At 46.4% G+C, this 25,879-nt stretch overlaps 3 protein-coding genes and 1 long non-coding RNA gene across 4 annotated transcripts; all 4 read right to left on the bottom strand.

Moving 5' to 3' along the window:
• Positions 1-2,933: 2,933 nt before the first annotated feature.
• On the bottom strand, positions 2,934-3,572 carry LOC127322820 (mitochondrial import inner membrane translocase subunit TIM17-1-like). The gene is made up of 2 exons (XM_051351228.1): positions 3,153-3,572; positions 2,934-2,978 (listed from the first exon to the last, which is right to left on the bottom strand). The coding sequence occupies exons 1-2, from the start codon at positions 3,570-3,572 to the stop codon at positions 2,934-2,936; spliced, it is 465 nt and encodes a 154-aa protein (XP_051207188.1).
• Positions 3,573-6,752: 3,180 nt separating this feature from the next.
• Positions 6,753-7,997, bottom strand: LOC127322819 (uncharacterized). Its single transcript, XR_007865127.2, has 3 exons — positions 7,414-7,997; positions 7,085-7,313; positions 6,753-7,003 (listed from the first exon to the last, which is right to left on the bottom strand). It is a non-coding gene; the product is annotated as an uncharacterized lncRNA (long non-coding RNA).
• An 11,490-nt stretch (positions 7,998-19,487) lies between these two features.
• LOC127322821 (mitochondrial import inner membrane translocase subunit TIM17-1-like) lies at positions 19,488-20,126 on the bottom strand. The gene has a single exon (XM_051351229.1). The coding sequence runs from the start codon at positions 20,124-20,126 to the stop codon at positions 19,488-19,490; it is 639 nt and encodes a 212-aa protein (XP_051207189.1).
• A 3,667-nt stretch (positions 20,127-23,793) lies between these two features.
• On the bottom strand, positions 23,794-24,372 carry LOC127322848 (mitochondrial import inner membrane translocase subunit TIM17-2-like). Its single transcript, XM_051351255.2, has one exon. It carries the CDS (start codon positions 24,315-24,317, stop codon positions 23,799-23,801), a length of 519 nt encoding a protein of 172 aa, XP_051207215.1. The 5' UTR covers positions 24,318-24,372; the 3' UTR covers positions 23,794-23,798.
• Between the last annotated feature and the right edge of the window lie 1,507 nt (positions 24,373-25,879).

Here is a 25,879-nt window from a genome sequence, read left to right as displayed (position 1 = left end):
CAACAATGGAGGGAATTCGAAGGGCGGCAATGATCCAGAATTTTCAAGTTCAAAATTTGGACGCCAGGGCTATAAATAGATGGACATCAGCACGGCCATCTCATCCCTCACCAATCTGTTCTCTCTTCTCGCTCTTCTCGCTGCTATCCCCAGCTCGCCTAGAGTCATGGCCGATCGCCGGGGAGGGTGGATCAACTGGAATGCCCTCCGCGAGTAGGCCGAGGAGGATGCTGCTGGTTTGAACTATGACTACGAATTTGTGGTACTGGATCAAGGTTTGCCACATGATTTCTCAGTTTTCAGTTGATTTCCTACCGGAGTACTGTATTTGAATTGATCGAGATTATGCATACTCGCAGAGGAAGAAGAGGAGGAAGTCATGGAGTCTTCTGATTGGCGCCGTGGCGGCAGGCTTGGCCTGGCCGGAGGTGTGCGTTCTGGGCGCGGCCATGGCCAGGCTAGGCTTAGCAATTCCCGCCATGGACTAGGCATGGTACCTTCTCCTCTGGAAGAAGGTCTGGCGCCGCCTTCCCATCTTCAACGACCGGAACCTCAGGCGCCGTCTGCTCCTCTTGAACGACCGGAACGTCGCCTGCCACCTTCTCCTCTTCAGCTATGGCAACATCGCCTGCCGCCTTCTCCTCAAAACGAGACCCTGGACCTAGGAACAATTGGTGTCCATTATATTTTGTCTTTGCCAGGACATATCTAGCTAGTAACTATATGTCCATAAAATGATTTTTTTGATCAGTGTACATGTGTTCATTATGACCATGCATGGTCCATTCTGTTGACATGGTATTTTTGTTGTTCCATATTATCTTAATCATTCTCCTTTCGTTTCTAATGTGCGAACTTTTTATATGCGAGGTTCAAAAGAGACCCTTTAAGCGGATTGACAACGCGAGCCCAACAGTGTCGGATTGACAGCGCGAGCCCAACCCCGTCTGCAGTTCCTCCCTGTCAAGATTTTTGGCATCAGGATCGGTGCGAGGCTAGCCAGGCTGCGGAGGGTACTCGTTCTTGTTCTACTGCAGTCTGGTCGATGGAGTAGCAAATGTCTTTGGTAATTCATCTACGTTCTTCCGAACACCCCTTAATGCTACTCTAAATTTACCGTAGCTCACCCATGCCATGTTTTCCATGTTAATCAACATTTAATATGCGGGGTAGATAAATAACTTGAACCTAATAATTGTGTGTCGGAATTCCGTTTCTGCTTAAATTGGATAAGTGCATCGCATCATATTTGTCATGCCATGCATATCATCTTGATCTTGTTGGATCTTCTTTTTCTGTAGTAGTAAGACTTGCATACGTTGTGTGTTCCAGTAATTGCTTCTTCCCGGATAGGATCGCGAAGTGGTGTGGTGAGATACGACAAGTTCTCCGGATGTCCCTCGGCAAGCTTTAACAGGCAAGCATTTCCCCTATACTCCTGTCCCTGCAGGAGTCGCTCACCTATTTTATTTTGTCTCCTCCCTCATGCTATCCTATAGTTGCGTTCTTGTCACGTGTCCCTTCCACTTGTTACCTCAAGCAGCCCATATTGCCACCACCACCTCCTACAGCTATTGTTTGGTTATCGGGTCTGCCTTGCGAGTCGTAGTGCTTGCTAGTGCTATTTTACCTCGTTACCGTTATTGTTATCTTATCGGGTTATATGTTGGGAAGAATCATGGTTACTTTAGTTGTTGATAATTGTTTAGCGGAGGCATCGGTGGGTCAGCTCCAAAAGTCTATCGGCAGTGCTACAAACTCCGGTCGCCGTTGATACAGCCTCCGCCCGCTGCTGCTACAACTTCCGGCCGCCACTGCTACAACGGTGGAGCAGCGTTGCTACAACCTCCGGCCGTTGTTGCTACAACCTCCGGCCACCATTTTGCTACAAAGGTGGATCAACGGTGCTACAACCTCCTTACCTCCATCCACTGTTGCTATAAAGGCAGGCCGGGCGACCACTTCTGCCAGCACCCATGGCGGGAGCTACGGCCGTCGGCGGTGGTGCTACGACCTATGGCGGCTCTACTGCAAACGGCAACGATGTTGCTTCCAACAGTTGTGGTGCTGCTGCAAGGCGCGGTGTCGCTGCGACGATGCTTCGAGGGTCACCGGTGATGCTAAGAGGCAAGTGCAGCAATGTTGCCGGCGTAGGAGCCGGTGCTCTGGGCGCAGACGATGCTCTGGGCACACGGGATGGGATTCTTGAGAGGACAGGTTGTTTTCTTTTTCTTTTTCTTTGTTTTTGCTGGAAACGTTGATCGAATGGTTTTGATCAATCGTATCGTGCGGCTGCCGACCCGGGGATCGGGGGATTTGATTCCCTGGGATGCTCAGCTTTAGCAAATCAACTCCCAGATTTTTGTGTGAAATACAGTCTAGCATAACTCTTTTGTGTTGCAATTTAGTATCTGAACTAGTACAATATTTCACATACGATCTTAGGTGTCCGATTTCAGTATAAAAGAATACAGGTTTAGGACGGAAATAGAATGAAAAACACCTTAATTTTCTCACTTGTTGGAGAACAATGCTCTAGGCACACGTGATGGGATTCTTGAGAGGACGCGTTGTTTTATCTTTTTCTTTGTTTTTGCTGGAAACGTTAACCGAACTGTTTTGATCAATTTGTATCATGCGGCTGCCAACCCGGGGATCGGGGGATTGATCCCGGGGGACGCTCAGGTTTAGCAAATCAACTCCGAGATTTTTGTGTGAAATACAGTCTAGCACAACTCTTCTTTTGTGTTGCAATTTAGTATCTTGAATTAGTACAGTACTACTTCACATACTATCTTAGGTGTCCAATTTCAGTATAAAAGAATACAGGTTAGGACGAAAAAAGAATGAAAAACACCTTAATTTTCTCACTTGTTCCAGAACAATGGTGTCGGAGCTCGGAGGGCTGGGCGTGTCAAATCTGGACACCGTTGTCATTGTGCTGCAATGGCGGGGTCGTCGACGGGCGGTAGGTTCTGCTGTGCGTCATGGAGGCGGTTGGCTTCGGCGTCAACCAAGTCGGGGTCGTGGATGCCCCCGCGGTTGGTAACGGGTGCGGAGAAGATGGGGTCGTCGACTTGCGGTAGGTTCTGCCGTGCGGCAATGGCGGCGGCCAAGGTGGGGTTGTGGACTTGCGGCCGGTTCCGCTAAGCCTGCGCGGCCTGTGCTCGGTTGGCTAGGATGCCCATACCCTCGACGAGCGCGAGGAGGGCGGCGCCGGACGCGGCCGACTTCGCAGCAGCTCTGAGGCCCTGGCGCACGGAGAGCAGGCCGCCGGCAGCGGCACCGGCGGCGATGGAGTTCCAGGGGTCGTCCTTCTGGTGCGCGTAGACGGCGGCGTAGTTGAAGGCGGAGAAGAGGCCGCCCCAGACGGCGAAGGAGCCGCCGACTCGCGGGGCGTTCATGCGCAGCGCCTGCGCACCGCCGGTCATCCTGGCGCCGCTGGGCGAGTCGCGGGCGCCCTTGATGAAGTGGAAGACGGAGCCTCCCACGGCACCCACGGCGAAAGCCCCGCCGGCGTCGGCGACGATGCGGCCTAGGCATGGGTCCTCCTCCGAAAGAGACCTCGGCATTGTACTCGATCTCGATGCTTAACCCGACCTATCTCGGCGGAAGGATTAGTCGATTAACAAGTAAATCTCCTATTAAAGGATTGCGTACGAGTAATTCAAGAAGAATTGGCGGGATTCTTACTTAGGGAGGTCAAATGTCCAAATGAAGAATACCATCGGGACTTTTATTTAGACGATAGGGATCGTAAGAGGACTTATATTGTATATTCTTGAATGTGTACTATATTCATGACGATGTTGTGTAATGGTTCCTTTATTGTTGTATGTACTATCATCAAGTTGAATGAAAAAGATAAAACCCTAAACCTCTGTCGTGGCAAGAAAAATACCATTTTCTCTGCAGCGGCAGAGAAACGGCCATATCTTAGCGCTCGACGCGTGGAGGACTTTAGTACCAGTTTGTGTTACCAACCGAGACTAAATCCCTCCACCCCGAATGCTCGAGACATCTTTTAGTCCCGATTCTAAGAGAGAGGGGGTTTTAGTCCCAATGGCGCAGTCCTCCTTGCGCAACCGTGACGAAAGGCCGCTACCGACCGGGACTGATGTCCGTTTTTCTACTAGAGAATGTCCGAGAAGGGACATAATTTATGCATCCTATATAAAATGCTCCTAAATAAACAATCATCTATGTATTGCACGTGTATAATACTCCCTCCATTCCTTTCTATAGTGCCTATTCTTTTTTGGCACGGAAATTAGCGCAAGCAATTGTTTTAGCAGAAAACCCCCTACCGGATTTGAGAGAGGAAAAATGAAAAGCAAACAGATCGGAGGTTTCCATAACCGTTCGCGTGAAGGATGCTGTATCCCGTTATTCTCGCTGGCGAATCCTCCCGATCCAACCGATCCCGTGAAGGACTCCCTGTCCCCCGCTTTTCTTTTCCTGGGCGCGCATACCTTTCGTCTCTCTCCCGCGCGCATGTAGGCAGGCAAAGAGTGCAAGGACGGCGAAAATTTCAACAATGGAGGGAATTCGAAGGGCGGCAATGATCCAGAATTTTCAAGTTCAAAATTTGGACGCCGGGGCTATAAATAGATGGACATCAGCACGGCCATCTCATCCCTCACCAATATGTTCTCTCTTCTCGCTCTTCTCGCTGCTATCCCCAGCTCGCCTAGAGTCATGGCCGATCGCCGGGGAGGGTGGATCAACTGGAATGCCCGCCGCGAGTAGGTGGAGGAGGATGCTGCTGGTTTGAACTATGACTACGAATTTGTGGTACTGGATCAAGGTTTGCCACATGATTTCTCAGTTTTCAGTTGATTTCCTACCGGAGTACTGTATTTGAATTGATCGAGATTATGCATACACGCAGAGGAAGAAGAGGAGGAAGTCATGGAGTCTTCTGATTGGCGCCGTGGCGGCAGGCTTGGCCTGGCCGGAGGTGTGCGTTCTGGGCACGGCCATGGCCAGGCTAGGCTTAGCAATTCCCGCCATGGACTAGGCATGGTACCTTCTCCTCTGGAAGAAGGTCTGGCGCCGCCTTCCCATCTTCAACGACCGGAACCTCAGGCTCCGTCTGCTCCTCTTGAACGACCGGAACGTCGCCTGCCACCTTCTCCTCTTCAGCTATGGCAACATCGCCTGCCGCCTTCTCCTCAAAACGAGACCCTGGACCTAGGAACAATTGGTGTCCATTATATTTTGTCTTTGCCAGGACATATCTAGCTAGTAACTATATGTCCATAAAATGATTTTTTTGATCAGTGTACATGTGTTCATTATGACCATGCATGGTCCATTCTGTTGACATGGTATTTTTGTTGTTCCATATTATCTTAATCATTCTCCTTTCGTTTCTAATGTGCGAACTTTTTATATGCGAGGTTCAAAAGAGACCCTTTAAGCGGATTGACAGCGCGAGCCCAACAGTGTCGGATTGACAGCGCGAGCCCAACCCCGTCTGCAGTTCCTCCCTGTCAAGATTTTTGGCATCAGGATCGGTGCGAGGCTAGCCAGGCTGCGGGGGGTACTCGTTCTTGTTCTACTGCAGTCTGGTCGATGGAGTAGCAAATGTCTTTGGTAATTCATCTACGTTCTTCCGAACACCCCTTAATGCTACTCTAAATTTACCGTAGCTCACCCATGCCATGTTTTCCATGTTAATCAACATTTAATATGCGGGGTAGATAAATAACTTGAACCTAATAATTGTGTGTCGGAATTCCGTTTCTGCTTAAATTGGATAAGTGCATCGCATCATATTTGTCATGCCATGCATATCATCTTGATCTTGCTGGATCTTCTTTTTCTGTAGTAGTAAGACTTGCATACGTTGTGTGTTCCAGTAATTGCTTCTTCCTGGATAGGATCGCGAAGTGGTGTGGTGAGATACGACAAGTTCTCCGGATGTCCCTCGGCAAGCTTTAACAGGCAAGCATTTCCCCTATACTCCTGTCCCTGTAGGAGTCGCTCACCTATTTTATTTTGTCTCCTCCCTCATGCTATCCTATAGTTGCGTTCTTGTCATGTGTCCCTTCCACTTGTTACCTCAAGCAGCCCATATTGCCACCACCACCTCCTACAGCTATTGTTTGGTTATCGGGTCTGCCTTGCGAGTCGTAGTGCTTGCTAGTGCTGTTTTACCTCGTTACCGTTATTGTTATCTTATCGGGTTATATGTTGGGAAGAATCATGGTTACTTTAGTTGTTGATAATTGTTTAGCGGACGCATCGGTGGGTCAGCTCCAAAAGTATATCGGCAGTGCTACAAACTCCGGTTGCCGTTCATACAGCCTCCGCCCGCTACTGCTACAACTTCCGGCCGCCACTGCTACAACGGTCACTACAGGAAGAATAGCATGTAAAGACATCTAATTTAGAGACTAGAGACGCTATATTTCATCTCTACGTGGTTGTAAAGACGCTACTATAAAGCGTCGTAGAAGCGTCTTCTTATGCACCGTCTCAAATACCTTAAAGACGCATGAGTCAACGTCCCAAAATAAGGTGAGACGTTTTCAAAAGCGTGTTTATCTTTGATAGAGCCACTTTATGGATGTCCAACATATCATCTCTACCAACATTGAATCATATGCATTCTTGAATCTGTTTTTTGCGTGTTATATATAAATCTATTCATTCTTCAAATCCTTGCAGAATTTGGAGCAATGCACATCATATGATGGAAATCATATACCATCCATCACAAAACAATAAAGAATTACAAACACTCATTGTGCCGCAAACAACATCAATTATATTATCTGATGGTAATTGTCATACTGCAAGTGAAAAGTACATCCTTACAAATATTGGCATACACGAATAAACAAGTTCCTATAATTTGTGTATGTAGTTTCCTAAGTAATATGAATTTATCTGTTAGATTCGATGCTCTCTAGTTCACTTCTTCTGCAGACTTTATTTGCTCTCGATGTTGCGCCGCTTGAAAAATATTGGCGCAGTAATACCTGCAGAGGAACAACTACACGACCAAAACAACACACTTGGTAAAATATTAACAATCTCATAGCAAGTTAATATGCTTATAATCTTAGAGAAATACCTTGTGAAGCTGCAAATTTTTTTCCAAGAGTTACCGTCCGATACACATGTACTAGATGAGTTCAGCAAATCTGACCCTCGTACACAAATAAACATGTTCCAAACCGAGGAAGCTTAGCGTATTTATAAATAACTCAAAACTAGAAGCTACTTTCTGTTAGTCGATGCCCTCCGCTGTGAATAGCAGCTCCAAGGTTTGGCAGTGCTAAAACTGCAACGATATCCATTACCTGTATGCCAATACAAGGATCACAAACATAATTCACTAATCTGTAGCAAACAAAAAAGGAAGGTTTCTGAAATCTTAGAGGGGAGAGACGGAATAAATACCTAATTGCAGAGAGGAACCATAGCCCAGCGGCAAAGAACACTTGATCGATCCCAGCCACGAACAGTAGTTTATCGAGCACAGTAGCAATGAAAAATTAATATAGTACAACGGTAAGGAACTGACCAAATTCAACACTGACCCAACAACCGGATGGATCCTTGGAATCCATTACCTGTATGCAAATACAAGGGTGCAAACAAAGAAATGTTTCTGAAATCTTAGAGGGCAGAGACGGAATAGGTACCTAATTGCAGAGAGGAACGATAGTCCAGCGGCAAGGAACACTTGATCGATCCCAGCCGCGGAGAACAGTTTATCGAGTACAGTAGGAATGAATAATTAATCTACTACAACGGCAAGGAACTGACCAAATTCAACGTTTACGCAGCAGCTGGATGGATCCTTGGAATCGTACGCCGTCACATGGGTCTCGAGAGAAGCATTTTTACACGCCCTAGGAAGCCAAAGGAGAAGTTCGCCAAAGAGAGGCAACACGATCGGATCTGGTGGCGGCGCTAGGTTTTACACGCCCTAGGGGATAAGGTAAACGTGTGGATGTGGTACTTCGTTTTTTTCTTGTGTAAACCTAGAAGTTTAAGACGTAAGGTGCTGCGTCTCAACAAACGTCTCAACTGATGGCTCGATTAAGGATATAGGGACGAACATAAAAGCGTCGAACGGGTAGCGTCTTTATATGACTTTTTTGTTGTAGTGGGTGGAGCAGCGTTGCTACAACCTCCGGCCGTTGTTGCTACAACCTCCGGCCACCATTTTGCTACAAAGGTGGATCAACGGTGCTACAACCTCCTTACCTCCATCCACTGTTGCTATAAAGGCAGGCCGGGCGACCACTTCTGCCAGCACCCATGGCGGGAGCTACGGCCGTCGGCGGTGGTGCTACGACCTATGGCGGCTCTACTGCAAACGGCAACGATGTTGCTTCCAACAGTTGTGGTGCTGCTGCAAGGCGCGGTGTCGCTGCGACGATGCTTCGAGGGTCGCCGGTGATGCTAAGAGGCAAGTGCAGCAATGTTGCCGGTGTAGGAGCCGGTGCTCTGGGCGCAGACGATGCTCTGGGCACACGGGATGGGATTCTTGAGAGGACAGGTTGTTTTCTTTTTCTTTTTCTTTGTTTTTGCGAATGGTTTTGATCAATCGTATCGTGCGGCTGCCGACCCGGGGATCGGGGGATTTGATTCCCTGGGATGCTCAGCTTTAGCAAATCAACTCCCAGATTTTTGTGTGAAATCTTTACTATTATATTCGAGTTGGTACGTCATCAAACATGTTTGATGTCAAAGATTGGAGACATCTTAACCGTCCAATCTTACTAAACGTCTCCCGCTTACCATCCAGCCATCCATGCATCTGCCCTCCTAAGCGCCTTGCACTTTCCAAACATCTGCTTCATATGTACCCATAATCATGATCAGCAGCGTTACATTTGCCGTCCATATAAGGAAATAGCCAGTGCATGACTACAATAAATCAGAACTTTCCAAACATCTGCTTGATATGCACCCACAATCACGATCAGAAATATTACATTTGCCGTCCATATAAGGAAGTAGCCAGTGCATGATTACAATAAATCGGAAACTACAATTAGTAGTGCATGGAAAAAAATTAGTAGTGCATGGAAAGCAATCGTGCTTGCTTTTTTCCTTCGTCCCTCCCGAAAACCGCGCATACGAGCAGATTGTGTTTCTCCACGAATAACCGCACATCGGCACCCAGAGCCTCCGGCTCCCTCATCCGCCGCGCCGCCTCCATCACATCTCTCATCGGTGTCTACCACATCTACCATGTACTACATGACAATCATCTGGCCTCGGCCACCATAGTGCAGTCGAGGGATCAAGGCCATAGAGTCGCTGAACAACGCCAGCGCTCCTGCCGCCGCCCACACCTCAACCTCGCCTCCGCCCTCACCGACGACCCATCCTGTGCCGGCCTCGTTATGCTGTTCCCCGTCCTCCAGAATGCCGCATGTCTCCTCCATGACACGCCGCGCCGCCGCCGACGCATCAGCCATGGGCGCATCATCCTCCACGACCACGGGATCCGTGGACACTTTTTCTGAAAGAGGACAACGACAGTGGAGCTGCACACAGACGGTCTGACTCGCCCGCTCGCCTCCTTTGTCTGGCCCGTTCGCGTCCACATCCCCACTCCGACGGTTGGACAACGGGAGAGGAGCACGTACGCCGCACCTCCTCTCTATCCTTTTCCATCTTCCCTTCTCCTATACAAAAGAGCGGCCTCGGGATTTGATGGAAGAATTTCAGCGAGTTAACTGAATTGTGTACCTTTTATTTGCATATTAGTATGTTGCTTTCTTATTTTGGAGTAAACCTGTTCCATATGCTGCAGACTGGTGCGAAGAAGGGCTGTAGAAAGGTAATACATTTATAGAATTGCATGATGCGAAAATTGTTATTTGTCTTAGTAGTTAGCTTACATTCGTCCTGTACCTGAATGATGCGAAGTTCATTTCTTCATGTTCGTGTTTAATGTATCAGAGGATGTTCCTTTCTAAAATGTCATGAGAATTGCTTTACATGGTTCGTGTAATTTCAGAGAATGCTTACATATCCAGGACGAGGAACTCCAAAGAATAATAGACCAGCTCTAAACAATTAATGGTAATTCGTTGTTCTGAATTTTCCGCTTTATTTGTGGAAAAATAATGAAGATAATTCTGTGTTAGTTCAGATTTATGGTGACACCTACATCAGTCAGAAATTATAATTCATGACAATTTCAATGATTACCTTCTATGATTATTTATGATATAAATATAAGATCTATGGTGACACCTACATAGCAGGCATGGAGGTGAGCATTGGCATTGACAAAGTCATGCCTCCATCGTTATTATTTCTGGAAAACATATCCCAGTCTCAGGGTTATTCGTATTAAAGGATCCTCTCAACAATTATTTGATATACAAGTACTTGCAATTCTTCTACATAACTGTTATTTTCTATATAAATATAACGTTATTTGCCAGTGATAATTTAGCACCCATCTTGGGGTGTGTTGACAATTATCGACATATTAATGTTATCTTGCAATGCTAGAATGCATGTCAATTTAATCTGGTTCTTGTTTGCACTTTAACATTTTTTTAGCGACCAACTTAGGATACTGCTCGATGATGACTTCTTATTTTACATTGCCTTACCACATTTCTGAGTTATCACATGTCGTGAATGTTAGCATGTATGCCAGTGCCATATATTCTTTACATTTTTCTCATCCTTTTAAGGCTGCAGGATGCCGCATATGAACTATAGTTTTATATTCTTCACCTTAATTTTGTCGCCATGCAGGTTGTCTAAAGGAAAGATTTTTCTGAGATTGGTAACGATGATGAAGTGTCGGTATCAGGAAGAAAGAAAACTGTGAGAGAATTATGAAATATTGTGGCTGCATGTGATTGGTATAAAATCCAATAGAGTAATAAAAGTATATGTTTCCTCATTCTAGCATAATCATTGTTTGTTGAAATATGTATTTGAAAGTATGTGTGTCATACAAAGTGATTTTGCATATCTGACCATTCGAGTGGTCATAGCGGTCCGTCCTTTGCATATTATTAAAATTTTGGTAATCTTTGTACATATTTGCAGGTTGCGGCTTTCCTTTACTATTTACTTCATTTAATGAAGAAAGCACTAGATATTCTCAATTTGCGCATATGTTCCTTTGCCCAGGTGATTACTCATTTTGAGCATCTATTTTTATTTGCTTAGAAATTTTACTTGCATATGTTCTTTTGCAAATGAACAATGTAAAGCAATATCTGATACCGCCTTTGTCCCAAAAGGGTGCCGTACAATGTGCGACATTTTTTCGGGATGGAGGAAGTACACCATGTTTCATTATGTTTATCTAATATACAGTACGGTGTAATTATTGAGTTGTCTATCCAACGCTTAGTTTTTTCTTGAATATGTTGGGATGCATAATAGTTGAAATTTCCAAGTTGGCAGGGATGATCTATTGCTGAAGCTAAAAGTCTTGCTATATACTACTACAACAATGGTGGCAGGTAACTTAATGAAGTGGATCTCCAGGAAAAGCTTTCTTAGAATTCAAGTAATCCATAGGGATATCTTGAAAGGGCTTGATCTAGAATCAAGGTAGACGTATTTTTTTTAACAAGCATCTAAGTGTATGTCGGTGTGTATCTTTGCTATCTTACAAATAGAGTGTAAAATTGTACATGTGTGTAACATTCATGACCACAAGAGAAGATGGGAAGCCAGTCATGTTGACCATGAAGAAGAAGAAGAGGAGATGCCAAGTAGAAGGCAAGAACACGAAGGGAAGGAGGGTGAAACTCGAAAGGTAATGATCCTGGCGCCAATGAGGGCACACACTAAATCCGAAGTCGAAGATAATGACCGGTAACAGTGGCAAGGACACACAAGAGACATCCCGTTGGGGCGTCATAAAATGGATGAGTCTGAAGAGAATCCAGACTTTATATGACATGCTTTTTGGGTGATTCATCCATATACGATTGATGTATGCTTCACATGTTTGCAAATCGCTTATATAGTAAGCCTATTGATCCGACGACATCAAATCTACTTCACATCAAAGTTGTGATATATCATTCGTTTTTTTATGTATTTTCGAACTATTGAGAATCTGAGATTGCTTTGGTAAATTATCTCATTGTCCAACTTTCTTTTTCTATCTGCATTTCTTTATAAATTCTAGCATTAAGATGGGCCATGAGAAAATGTTGTTCAAAAAGACAAAAAAACAATTGAAGTTTTACACGACAGACCCGAGGAAATATCTAAACATGTCCACAACCAATAAAGGTGACGTTGTTAATATTGAAAGACAAACATGGAGTAGATCTTGGTTAATGAGAAAGGAATACTTTCAGACATAGCTTTCTATGCACGATGCCAAATTATATCTTTTATGAAAATACACTTTCAAGAAAGTGCAACGTCAATGTTTTAATACTATTATTTGTTACCGTTTCTTCAAAAGAGAATTTTTACATAAATCATATCTACTTGTGTGGCAAGGGAGGTGGTATTTTGACTTCTAGATGCGTCTAAACTGTGAACCTATTATAATAAATTCATAAAAAAACAAATTTTAAAATGTAAGAAAGTGGATTTTTTTTGTGTACATCTGAACATTCTGCGGTCGTACACTAAGTTATCAGTTATCAGGACATAGAATACTTTTATGTGGCTTGTGAAAGAAGCAAAACGAAATGTCCAGCGAATAGTCATGTTGGAGTATCGAAAAAAATTCGCATTTTTGCATGGGACACAAAAAAGTTCTTTCTCCTAAACCTTGTGTGTGGACATAGAATATCTGAAAATACAGGCGGATTTCCTTCCAAATATTTTTACGTTATGAAACGTGTTTTCAAACAATGGGTTCGTATGCACCAAGGACTGAATTGGATTTTTGTGTGGCAAGGAAATAAACTTGATGCATCGTGGGAACAGAGAGACAGGGCAAAGAAAATAACCTACTGGATGTGTGCATCAATAGAATAGAACAAGTTCGTTAGTATGGTGGAGAAATCAAATACAATACATGGTTTAGAAAACTATCCACGCAATATGCATTAAAATTACATAGATATTCATTCTACCTAAATGACTTATACAAATTGGACGACTTGGCTAGAATTTGAATATATATCTTAAGCATGTCAAAGGGAGTAACAATAAGTAATTACATGGGTCGTTGATTTCTATGCACATGGTATTGAATTATGTGAAGTCAAAATTTTAGTGCTTCTTTATATTATGTGGCTTCCTTTTCTATATACATGGATATTTACATGTATATTTTTTATATGTGTCACCACAAGAATACATAGGAAACCGTAGCAACGCACGGGCATTCAACTAGTACAGTCTAGCATAACTCTTTTGTGTTGCAATTTAGTATCTGAACTAGTACAATATTTCACATACGATCTTAGGTGTCCGATTTCAGAATAAAAGAATACAGGTTTAGGACGGAAATAGAATGAAAAATACCTTAATTTTCTCACTTGTTGGAGAACAATGCTCTAGGCACACGTGATGGGATTCTTGAGAGGACGCGTTGTTTTATCTTTTTCTTTGTTTTTGCTGGAAACGTTAACCGAACTGTTTTGATCAATTTGTATCATGCGGCTGCCAACCCGGGGATCGGGGGATTGATCCCGGGGGACGCTCAGGTTTAGCAAATCAACTCCGAGATTTTTGTGTGAAATACAGTCTAGCACAACTCTTCTTTTGTGTTGCAATTTAGTATCTTGAATTTTTTTTTTGAAAATCACATATATATTAAGGTCAGCAAGCCGCCTCATTAAAAACCTTCCAGCCCCCTTCGGTACCCTGGAAGGAAAAGAGTGCATCTGAAACTTGCTGCCTGCTCAACAAAGTACAGTTACATTGTTGTGAACATCGTCACATCATTCATTACATAAGGGGAAATAAAACTTGGACTATCACCCTCCCAAAACAAATTCTCATTTGATCTATAAGCATACTTAGCCAATTCATGGGCCACTTGATTTGCTTCTCTATGACAGTGTATAAATGAGAGCTCCGTCATATCACTCGCCTTGTGGAAGCATTCAGCTAGAATAGCCGCATAGGGGCAGTTAATCTCCACTTCACCGTTGCATTCTTTGACAATGTCCAGGGAGTCCGTTTCTATATCACAGGAAGTACAGCCCAGTCTCTCCAGAAGTTCAAAACCCTTCAAGACCGCATTTGCCTCTGCTGCTGCCGGGCTGATCATATTATTCAGAGTACAATAGTAACCCGCCATAACCTCCCCCTTTTCATTTCTCAGAACTCCGCCAGCAGCTCCCGACCCATCCGAAAAATAAGATGCATCAGTATTCAGTTTGAGTTTACCCTTCATAGGTTTCACCCACTTGAACTCCTTTTCCTTTGCCTTTCCCTGACTCGCTCCAAAATTCGCAGTGAGAGCCTTTATAGAAAAAGCTGAGTTCTTTGGAGGACTGACCCTCTCACCCTTCACTGCCTCTCTTCGTTGCCACCAAATGTACCATCCTCCCACCGCTATTAATTCATGTAATGACACCCGCTCAAGGTTAGGGGCATCTCTATTGGGTGATCAAAGAATGTGCTCGAGGACAACCGAACCTGATCGATCAGCTAGAAGTGCATGTTGTATGTCATCCATCAGGCCCAATTCACTCCAAATCTCTTTTGCTCTTAAACATTTAAACAGAATATGCCCATTGTCTTCCGGTCCAATCTTACATATTGGACATTGAGGAGACACCTTAATATGCCTCCCAGCCAAAATAGCCATACCAGGAAGAACACCATGCAACGCCTTCCACAGAAATATTTTCACCTTGCTCGGAATATTTAATTTCCACATGGTTTCCCATACAGGATTCATTTGGGCCGATCCCTGACCATCTCTTCTTCTTGTCATATGTCCAAACAGATGCTCCCACTGAATATAATACGCAGAGCGAACTGAAAAACAGAAACTCTTTGTGTTATGCCAGGCCACAAAATCATCTAACACATACTGACTGAGTGGGATCCTCAGTATTCTTTCCACATCTACCTGCAGAAATATAGATCTCACAAGCTCCTCATCCCAACTGTTAGTAGCCGGGTCAATAAGCTCATTTACTGTCCTCAACAGAGTATGACCCCTTCTTGTGTATACTTTCCTTGTCGGGCTTGATGGGATCCAGTGATCCTCCCAAATATTTACATTTTCCCCCGTACCAATTCTCCATATATGACCTCTTTTAAAAGTCTGTAGCCCCGCCACAATGCTTTGCCAAGTAAAGGATGAACCATTCTTTGGCCCCGCATATAAAAGATTTGTATTTGGGTAGTATTTGGCCTTGAGCACCCTTGCACATAAAGAATCTGGTCTTGATAACAACCTCCAACTTTGCTTTGCTAACATGGCAAGATTGAATGAGTGAAGATCTCGAAAACCCATTCCTCCCATGTTTTTTGGAATACACATTTTCCACCATGCGAACCAGTGCATCCTCCTTTGTTCTTCTGTATCTCCCCACCAAAACCCAGCCATAGCATCATTAATGTCCTTGCATAGTTTTTTTGGTATTTTGAATATCCCCATTGCAAACACAGGAATTGCCTGGATTATTGCCTTTAACAGAATCTCCTTGCCTCCCATAGACAGGAATCGCTCCTTCCATCCCTTCAATCTCTCAATAATTCTTTCCAATAAATAGATAAAACTAATCTAGCCCCACCATAGCAGGAAGCCCAAGATACTTCTCTGAAATAGCTTCTGTCATAATATTCAAGTCTTGGCAAATCTGAGCTTTCACATCCACCTCCACATTAGGACTAAAGAAAATACTACACTTTGCTTCACTCACCAATTGCCCAGAACTTGCACAGTATTGATCTAGAACTTGTCTCAATGAGGTTGCATTAGTTAAGTTTGCCTTCAACAGTATTAGGGAATCATCAGCAAATAATAAGTGGGAAACTGACGGTGCATTTCTGCACACCCGTATACCTTCAATGCCACGAACCTCCTCTCTATGAGCCAAAGCACTAGAAAGTCCCTCTGCACAAATAAGGAATAAGTATGGTGAAAGGGGGTCCCCTTGGCGGAGGCCCCTAGTGGGAATAAATTCTTCCGTCTCCTGATCATTGTATCTCACTCTATATTTTACTGACTGTACACAGGCCAATAACAGATCCACAAACCCCCTGTCAAAACCAAGCCTTGTAAGCATACGTTCAAGGAAAATCCATTCAACACGATCATACGCCTTGTGCATATCCAATTTCACTGCACACAAGCCCTCTTTGCCAATCCTTTTGTTCTTTATTTTATGCATACATTCATAGGCCAATAGAATGTTATCCGTTATGAGGCGACCCGGTACAAAGGCACTCTGAACTTGAGAAATAACTTCATCCAAAATCAGTTTCAGCCGAGCTGCTATCATTTTGGAGATAACTTTATAAAGTACATTACAAAGACTGATGGGTCTATATTGAGATATATTCTCTGGAGTCTCTACCTTTGGTATTAGAACAATGACCGTGTCATTCCAACCTTGAGGTATAGATTTCTGGTTAATTGCCTCCAAAACCTCCGCTGTCAGACTCTCCCCTAAAACGTGCCAACATTTCTTAAAAAAGAGTGCATGTAAACCATCTCCTCCTGGTGCCTTCATATCTCCAATAGAGAATAAAGCTTTCTTTACCTCCTCAGCAGTATATGGCCTTTGTAAATTTGCATTCATCTCAGCAGTAACCCTGGGTACCACTTTATCCAAAAGGGCAGGGTCTGGTTCGGCAACCTCTGTAGCAAACAAACCCGCAAAATATTCAGATATCATCGGATTCAGTTGCTCCTTCCCCTCATAGATATTCCCATTCAAATCACTAAGTCTTCTAATTCTATTTTTAACCCGCCTGCTGGTTGCCGATTTATGGAAGAAACCTGTATTTCTATCTCCCCATTGTAGCCAGTTCACCCTGCTACGTTGAGCCCAGTAAATTTCTTCTTGCTCTAACAGCTTTTCCAATTCCGCAACCAACTCTTTCTCCCTGGCAATATTCTCTTCTGTCATCTCACTTCGAGTAATTTCTTCCACTTCTTTTTTAATCGAATTAATTTTTCTTTGAGGTTTCTTGAGGGTCATCCGATCCCATTTGTGTAGACTCTCATGAACTAGAGCCAGCCTCCCTGCCAAACCATTATTTACCAGGTGAGTTGATGAATCCCAAGCATCCTTGACTACTTCCTGGAAGTTCTTTTCTTTCAACCATCTAGCCTCAAAGCGAAGCATCGCCGGCCCCTGTGTCTCTTGTTCTTGCACCTCTCCAAATTGCAAAAGGATAGGCCTATGATCTGACCTACCATATTCAAGATTTTCAACCGTAGCATCAGGGAATTTTGTTCTCCAAACATCACATGCAACTGCCCTATCCAGGCGTTCTCTTATTCCTCCTCTATGCCAAGTGAACTTATCTCCTTTGTACCCTAAATCAGAAAGCCCAGTTTCAATTAAAGCCTCCTGAAAGGCAAGCAAAAAATTATTAGGTCTAGTCCTTCCTCCTTCCTTCTCAAAAGAATAGAGAATCTCATTAAAATCTCCCATCACCACCCAGGGCATTGATGTAACATTTTTCAGCTCTCTAAGACGATCCCAAGAAAGGTATTTCTTTGCCCAGCTAGGTTCACCATAAAATCCTGTGAACCTCCAGATGTTGTCCTGTCCTACTCCAATATAGACATCAATATAATTTTCTGTTTTATACCGCAGAGTTATTACCACCTCTTTCTTCCACATAAGTAACAGACCACCCTTCCTTCCATCGCTCCCCACAATTTCCTTATAGTCCATGTTCAGTCTTTTTCTCATACACTCTGCTGGCCAATCCTCCAGGTGTGTCTCCATAAGAAAAATAATATCCGCATTCTGGCGCTTCTGAATTTTCACAAGCGCCGTAACAGCCGTAGTTTTCAGGAAACCACGGCCGTTGTAACTTAAGATTTTCATTGCTCCCGGACAGCCTCCGATCCAGAGGCCGCCGATAAATTTTGTTGATTTATACCATCACCTGTTCGTGTCCGTTTCGGAGGTTGAATTTTCTCTGGCGACGCCAAAGCACCAATAGCAACTCCTTTCCCTGGCTCAATTTGGTTTATAATTCCTGCAACGACACTTGTTTTCCCAAGATCGCCCAGACCTTCACTATTACCCGCACCAACAGTACTCCTCTTCCTTACATTGATCGCATCCGCCATCTCCTCATCATCACGTTGATCCTCAGGTGCCCATGCGATATGAAGGTTCTCCTGTATCATTTGAGTAGAACGACCTCTTCCACGTCCTGGTGTTGTCCTTCCGCCTGTTGGATTACGACCACTGCCCCATCCTCTGCCTCCTTGTGCATCCCTTCCTCCACTCCAACCTCTACTACGACCACGACCACCATCTGCCAACATAAAATCACCCCACTCCAGTTTTGATTCATCATGTTCGCCTGTCCCGCACTCTTTGTACCAATGCCCTAACATTCCACATGCCCCACAGAATATAGGAAGTTTCTCATATTTCAATTGGTACCAAACTTTCTTCTTATCTTTCGTTGTCGACACAAATCTGGACAGCTTTTTTCCAACATCAATCTTGACCCTTACTCTAGCAAATTCACCGATAAACCCTGCAGGTAGAGTAATCTGGACCTCCCTAACATCACCTACCGGTCTGCACATACCTCGAATCACCGGTTCTTTTAGATAGTTGTCCGGGAGTTGGAGTACTCGCACCCAGACTGCGATTTTATTAAGAACAATGGTCCTAGGATTTTGGAATCCATCATATTCTTCCATTATCAAAGCAAAATTATTTCGGAAGAGCCAAGGCCCCATATTCATTGCCTTATCCCAATCTGCCAAGCATCCGAATTGGACAGAGAACAGATTATCTTCAAGTTTCCTCCAGATTACCTCTTTTGCCGGATTCCACGCCAACCTCATATCGGCGTATAGGGCGCTAGGGCTAAACCCCCTCGTCGTGTGAAACTTCGCGACCGCCAACCACTTCGCCTTCGCCTGTGGATCAGGCGCTTCATCCTCCCACACAAATCCTTCGTCATCCTCCTCATGCAGATTCAATCTGCCGAGAAGATCATCAACATCTTCTTTTCCTCCCGCTTTCGATCCACTTGATTCCGTCTTCTCCTCCATCGAGAGCCCGAAGAGGGGAGACGGCTGCTTGAGAGGAACCCCGTGAGACTCTCGGCGAGAAAACGCCGGAGGACAGAAACCCTAGTATCTTGAATTAGTACAGTACTCCCTCCGGTTTTATTTAATTGACTCAGATTTAGTATAAAGTTGTGCTAAATCCGAGTCAATTAAAAGAGACCGGAGGGAGTACTTCACATACTATCTTAGGTGTCCGATTTCAGTATAAAAGAATACAGGTTAGGACGAAAAAAGAATGAAAAACACCTTAATTTTCTCACTTGTTCCAGAACAATGGTATCGGAGCTCGGAGGGCTGGGCGTGTCAAATCTGGACACCGTTGTCATTGTGCTGCAATGGCAGGGTCGTCGACGGGCGGTAGGTTCTGCTGTGCGTCATGGAGGCGGTTGGCTTCGGCGTCAACCAAGTCGGGGTCGTGGACGCCCCCGCGGTTGGTAACGGGTGCGGAGAAGATGGGGTCGTCGACTTGCGGTAGGTTCTGCCGTGCGGCAATGGCGGCGGCCAAGGTGGGGTTGTGGACTTGTGGCCGGTTCCGCTGAGCCTGCGCGGCCTGTGCTCGGTTGGCTAGGATGCCCATACCCTCGACGAGCGCGAGGAGGGCGGCGCCGGACGCGGCCGACTTCGCAGCAGCTCTGAGGCCCTGGCGCACGGAGAGCAGGCCGCCGGCGGCGGCACCGGCGGCGATGGAGTTCCAGGGGTCGTCCTTCTGGCGCGCGTAGACGGCGGCGTAGTTGAAGGCGGAGAAGAGGCCGCCCCAGACGGCGAAGGAGCCGCCGACTCGCGGGGCGTTCATGCGCAGCGCCTGCGCGCCACCGGTCATCCTGGCGCCGCTGGGCGAGTCGCGGGCGCCCTTGATGAAGTGGAAGACGGAGCCTCCCACGGCGCCCACGGCGAAAGCCCCGCCGGCGTCGGCGACGATGCGGCCTAGGCATGGGTCCTCCTCCGAAAGAGACCTCGGCATTGTACTCGATCTCGATGCTTAACCCGACCTATCTCGGCGGAAGGATTAGTCGATTAACAAGTAAATCTCCTATTAAAGGATTGCGTACGAGTAATTCAAGAAGAATTGGCGGAATTCTTACTTAGGGAGGTCAAATGTCCAAATGAAGAATACCATCGGGACTTTTATTTAGACAATAGGGATCGTAAGAGGACTTATATTGTATATTCTTGAATGTGTACTATATTCATGACGATGTTGTGTAATGGTTCCTTTATTGTTGTATGTACTAGCATCAAGTTGAATGAAAAAGATAAAACCCTAAACCTCTGTCGTGGCAAGAAAAATACCATTTTCTCTGCAGCGGCAGAGAAACGGCCATATCTTAGCGCTCGACGCGTGGAGGACTTTAGTACCAGTTTGTGTTACCAACCGAGACTAAAGCCCTCCACCCCGAATGCTCGAGAGATCTTTTAGTCCCGATTCTAAGAGAGATGGGGTTTTAGTCCCAATGGCGCAGTCCTCCTTGCGCAACCGTGACGAAAGGCCGCTACCGACCGGGACTGATGTCCGTTTTTCTGCTAGAGAATGTCCGAGAAGGGACATAATTTATGCATCCTACATAAAATGCTCCTAAATAAACAATCATCTATGTATTGCACGTGTATAATACTCCCTCCATTCCTTTCTATAGTGCCTATTCTTTTTTGGCACGGAAATTAGCGCAAGCAGTTGTTTTAGCAGAAAACTCCCTACCGGATTTGAGAGAGGAAAAATGAAAAGTAAACAGATCGGAGGTTTCCATAACCGTTCGCGTGAAGGATGCTGTATCCCGTTATTCTCGCTGGCGAATCCTCCCGATCCAACCGATCCCGTGAAGGACTCCCTGTCCCCCGCTTTTCTTTTCCTGGGCGCGCATACCTTTCGTCTCTCTCCCGCGCGCATGTAGGCAGGCAAAGAGTGCAAGGACGGCGAAAATTTCAACAATGGAGGGAATTCGAAGGGCGGCAATGATCCAGAATTTTCAAGTTCAAAATTTGGACGCCGGGGCTATAAATAGATGGACATCAGCACGGCCATCTCATCCCTCACCAATCTGTTCTCTCTTCTCGCTCTTCTCGCTGATATCCCCAGCTCGCCTAGAGTCATGGCCGATCGCCGGGGAGGGTGGATCAACTGGAATGCCCTCCGCGAGTAGGCGGAGGAGGATGCTGCTGGTTTGAACTATGACTACGAATTTGTGGTACTGGATCAAGGTTTGCCACATGATTTCTCAGTTTTCAGTTAATTTCCTACTGGAGTGCTGTATTTGAATTGATCGCGATTATGCATACTCGCAGAGGAAGAAGAGGAGGAAGTCATGGAGTCTTCTGATTGGCGCCGTGGCGGCAGGCTTGGCCTGTTCGGAGGTGTGCGTTCTGGGCGCGGCCATGGCCAGGCTAGGCTTAGCAATTCCCGCCATGGACTAGGCATGGTACCTTCTCCTCTGGAAGAAGGTCTGGCGCCGCCTTCCCATCTTCAACGACCGGAACCTCAGGCGCCGTCTGCTCCTCTTGAACGACCGGAACGTCGCCTGCCACCTTCTCCTCTTCAGCTATGGCAACATCGCCTGCCGCCTTCTCCTCAAAACGAGACCCTGGACCTGGGAACAATTGGTGTCCATTATATTTTGTCCGAAACTTCCAGATATACTTCAAATGCGTTTTTCTACAAACTGAACTTCGTTTCTCACGTGCTCAGTTTGGTTTTCAAAATTTTGAAATAGTCGCGGGCTGACGGGAGCTGAGATCTAATTTTTTGATTTTCCGTTGCTTCTCATACATCTTACTACATACCAAATATCTGAACTGTGATGCAAGGTGCACACATGGGAAAGATGCTACAGACCAAAGCACTCGCTGCTGTTGGTGTTTGAAGTAGGTGTCCGACGGAAAATGATCTTGTGTATATGCAATGTATATGCAATGTATATGTATATGCACTGTATATGTTGTGTCATACATCAAGTACTACCTGCATTATTCTTCCTTTTTGCCAGAGAAAAGTATCTGCCTTTTCTTTGTGTTTCTCAGTTTTCTTTTGTGCTGATCTGTTTCTATTAACTCTAGGAGTAGTTTCAGGTTTTGAAAAATACAAAATCAAATCTTTTTCTTTCACAGTCAACTTAGGCATTGGTACTGGTTTCCTCCTAATGTTCATGGAAAATATAGTACAGAAAGATTTCAGGTTGGATTACATGTTACTGATGGAGAACAAACAGTATACTAGTTTCCTCATGTTAAATGGTTTCCCTCATGTTAATTGATGTCCTTGATCTATGCAGGACGAGCATATTGGATCAGCAGGATGGATTTGGGAGGAAGAAGCAACACAAGGCAAAGAGTAGAATAGGCACCTGGCTTAGTTGGTTGTTGTCCAACACAGATATTGGATCAGCAGGTCTGCTTCTTCCATCTCCATCATTTTCTTCCATCTGCACCGTTTAGATCTGGAGTGATATGGAGCTGTTCTTCTTTTTTCCCCCTCTCCTGTGTTTAGATCTGGAGAGATGGTGGTGCGTTCTGTTTCTGGAAGAGATGGGAGTGTTCTGTTGCCTTTTCTTGCCCAGCAAGAAGCTGGTCACGCGATGCAACGAGCGGGGAGTTCGTGGACCCGGTTTTTTTGGGTCAAAAGCTGTCAGCGAATCAACCGGTACAAGCCCACTTTTCTGGAATTTTCGGCACAAGGTCCACGGACAGCTGGCAGTTGTTTATTGGTGCAAAAAATTCGAGTGATGGCTAAAAAGAAAACACACGGATGCCAAATAGATAGTCCCTAAAATTTTGGCCCGGGTCGTCAGTATCAATTGCTTGAACTGTTTTCTCCTGGCCCTGTACGTATGGATTCTTGATGCAAAAAATGGTGATTTTATATGCCCTGTTAGTTTGTACATATCAACGGATGCAATCTATAATTGTGAGCTAGCTCAATAGCACCCAGGCCCTGTCCCCGCCCATGGCCGCCGGCAGATCATGGTCCAGCGCGACGGCGCCGGTGAAGGGCCCGAACACCCCCTTGGCGGCACGGCACTTGCGTCCATGCGGCCGCCGGCCGGTCGCCAATGGTGCGGACGCGACGGGGCTGATGCAGGGAGAGAATTGTCGCTGGCCCAGCAGTGAGAAGAAGAACGATGGAGGCCTGCGAGATGGTGGACGGTGGTTCTGGAGTCTAGTTAGGTCTTGTCGTTGATCGATGTGGGGCTTCGTCCCCTTCGTCGCTAGGCACACGGAAGAAAACCAAGCTTGGTTTGGTTTCCTGTTTTTTTGGATCAAAAGGAAAACCGGTTTGATTCTTCGCAATCTAGTAATTCCGCGATAAAATAAATAAATACTTCCGTTTTTGGTATCTGGTGTGTTGTGCAAACGTACCACAAAATTATAATGGTACTGGGCAAAGACACGTTTCGGTGGTGTGTTTCAGCAAAGAACTAAAAATAACGGTGTCCCGTAGCAAATTTTCCCAATAAAGATTGGGACGGAAATAGAATTAGACAAGAAGTCAAAAACACCTCTCTTTTTCTCACTTGTACGCGAACCATGGTATCGGACGGGTGTGAAGGCTCTCCAACTCGACACCATTGCCACTGTGCTTCCTCGCCTCCTCCACTTTCTCGTCGAAGACGGATCCTGCGATCTCCACTGGAGACATGGGCGGTCACTGGAAGTCATTGGAGGCTTGGAAGCCGCCTCCTCCGGTCGCAGTGGCGGTGGCGGCGGCCAAGTTGGGGTCGTCGACTGGCGGTTGTGGCCGTGCGGATTCGTCGACGACGTTATTGAGCACGATGCCGACACCCTCGATGAGCGCGAGGAGACAGCCGCCAAACACCGCGGAGCGAGCAGCGGCTCCGAGGCCCCTGCGCAGGTTGAGCGAGCCGTGGGTGGCGGCGCCGGCGATGACGGAGTTCCAGGGGTCCTCCTTCTGGCGCACGAAGACCGCTGTGCAGTTGAAGACGGAGAAGAGGCCGCCCCAGACGGCGAAGGCCCCGCCGATCCGCGGCGCGTTCATGCGCAGGGCCTGCATGCCGCCGGCGAGCCGCGCGCCGTTGGGCGAGTTGTAGGTGCCCTTGGCGAAGTGGAAGACGGAGCCGCCCACGGCGCCCATGGCGAAGGCGCCGCCCAGATCGTCGAGGATGCGGTCTGGGCATGGATCCCGCTCCGGGAAAGGCGTCGACATAGTTCGCTCGATGCGTAACCACGGCGGAAAGCCGGGAAGATGATTAACAATCGAAACTACGTACGGAATACCAGACCTATAGCACCAACAATGGCGTCCGTGAAATACGAATCTAAAAGAGCTTCCTGTTGTGCACGGCCTGGACTAGTCCAGATTTATTGCTGAGTCCACACAAAATAAAGGAAACTGCTGGGCGTCCCCCGAGGGATCTGATTCCCCAGCCCCCGGTCCCCAGCCGTCCGATCAACCATTTTGACGGTTAGATTTGCATGTAGCAAAAAAACACCTCCGGCAGCAAAAATCATCCCCGGCAGCAAATGACTGAAGCAAAAAACGGTTCGTTCAGAAAACAAAATAAAAAAGGCTGGGCTCGCCGGAGACCTCGCCGGAGACCACGTAGCAAAAAAAAAGTGCTAATGTAGCAAAAATGAAAATCCGCACAACGAAGACCTCGTCGAAGATATTAACGGAGACCTCGCCGGAAATCTTGTAGCAAAATATTTATCCCTTTTTAGCAACATTGCAGAACCGTTGTAGCAAAAAAAAAATCTACCATCTCCGACCACTGCTGGTAGCAATGCCAAATAACATCGGTAGCTGACTCGACCACCGTCGGTAGCAAAACTGGCCAGCATTTGCAGCATCCCTGCCGGTGGCGGTGCCAGACTTGGTGCCGAGCATGCAACGGGTGAACCACCAGACGGTGTCTCCGACGGGATGAAGAAGTCCTCTGCCTCCGGCGGAGATCGGTCTTCCGGGGAGGGTCATGAACAAGGTGTGCACCTGCGGAGCCAGGATCTCCTCGGCGGGAGGATGATGTGGCCGCCGATCTGGTCAGGCTTGGCAGTCTCGGCCGCTCGGGAGGGCGGCAAACGGCGGCGAGCGACGGCGAGCGCCCTGATAGAGCTTGGGGGCGCGGCGGAGGGCGTTGCGGCGGCTGCTGTTTTCGCTACCGGAGCATCGCTGGGGCACGACGGCGGGAGTGGCTGGGGCGCGTGGCCGGGCGCTGCGGCCTGAGCTCGTGCGTGGCTGGGCTGGGGCAGCGGCGTGGATCCATGGTGCGCGGCGGCGGGGATCCATGGCGCGCTCACCGGCAGCCAAGATGGCGGGGGGATCCTGGGCTCCGGGATGGGAGTGTGTGGTTCAGGAATGGAGCTCGGAGGATAAGATTGAAGAAGAGATAGGAGAGAAAAAAAAGCGATGGGGCCCACCCACGGGCGTCCGCGCGATGCTTAGCATCCGATGGCAACGGACCAGGAGGTTGCGCAGAGTCCCATCCCCCGGGGGAAAGGAATCATTTTCCCAAAATAAAATGAGCAAATTAGGCAATTACGTGAATAAAAAATATTTTGTCCTGAATTCTTCGGGGGGTGCTGTATGCCGACCTGGTCGGCACGGACCAGGCGCCGCACACCCCCCAGACGGATGGTTTGGGCCGGCCCAGTATTTCCGTTCACTTTTTCTTTATTTTTCCGGTTTTTCCTTTCCTTTTTCTGTCTTTTCTTTTTACGTTTTTTAAAAGCTAAAAATATTTATAATGTGAAGTTTTACATTTTTGTTTA

The sequence above is a fragment of the Lolium perenne genome, chromosome 2, assembly GCF_019359855.2.
Source record: "Lolium perenne isolate Kyuss_39 chromosome 2, Kyuss_2.0, whole genome shotgun sequence".
Lineage (NCBI taxonomy): Eukaryota > Viridiplantae > Streptophyta > Magnoliopsida > Poales > Poaceae > Lolium > Lolium perenne.
The sequence above is the reverse complement of the archived record's forward strand: the minus strand, read 5'-3'. Positions and strand labels throughout refer to the sequence as shown.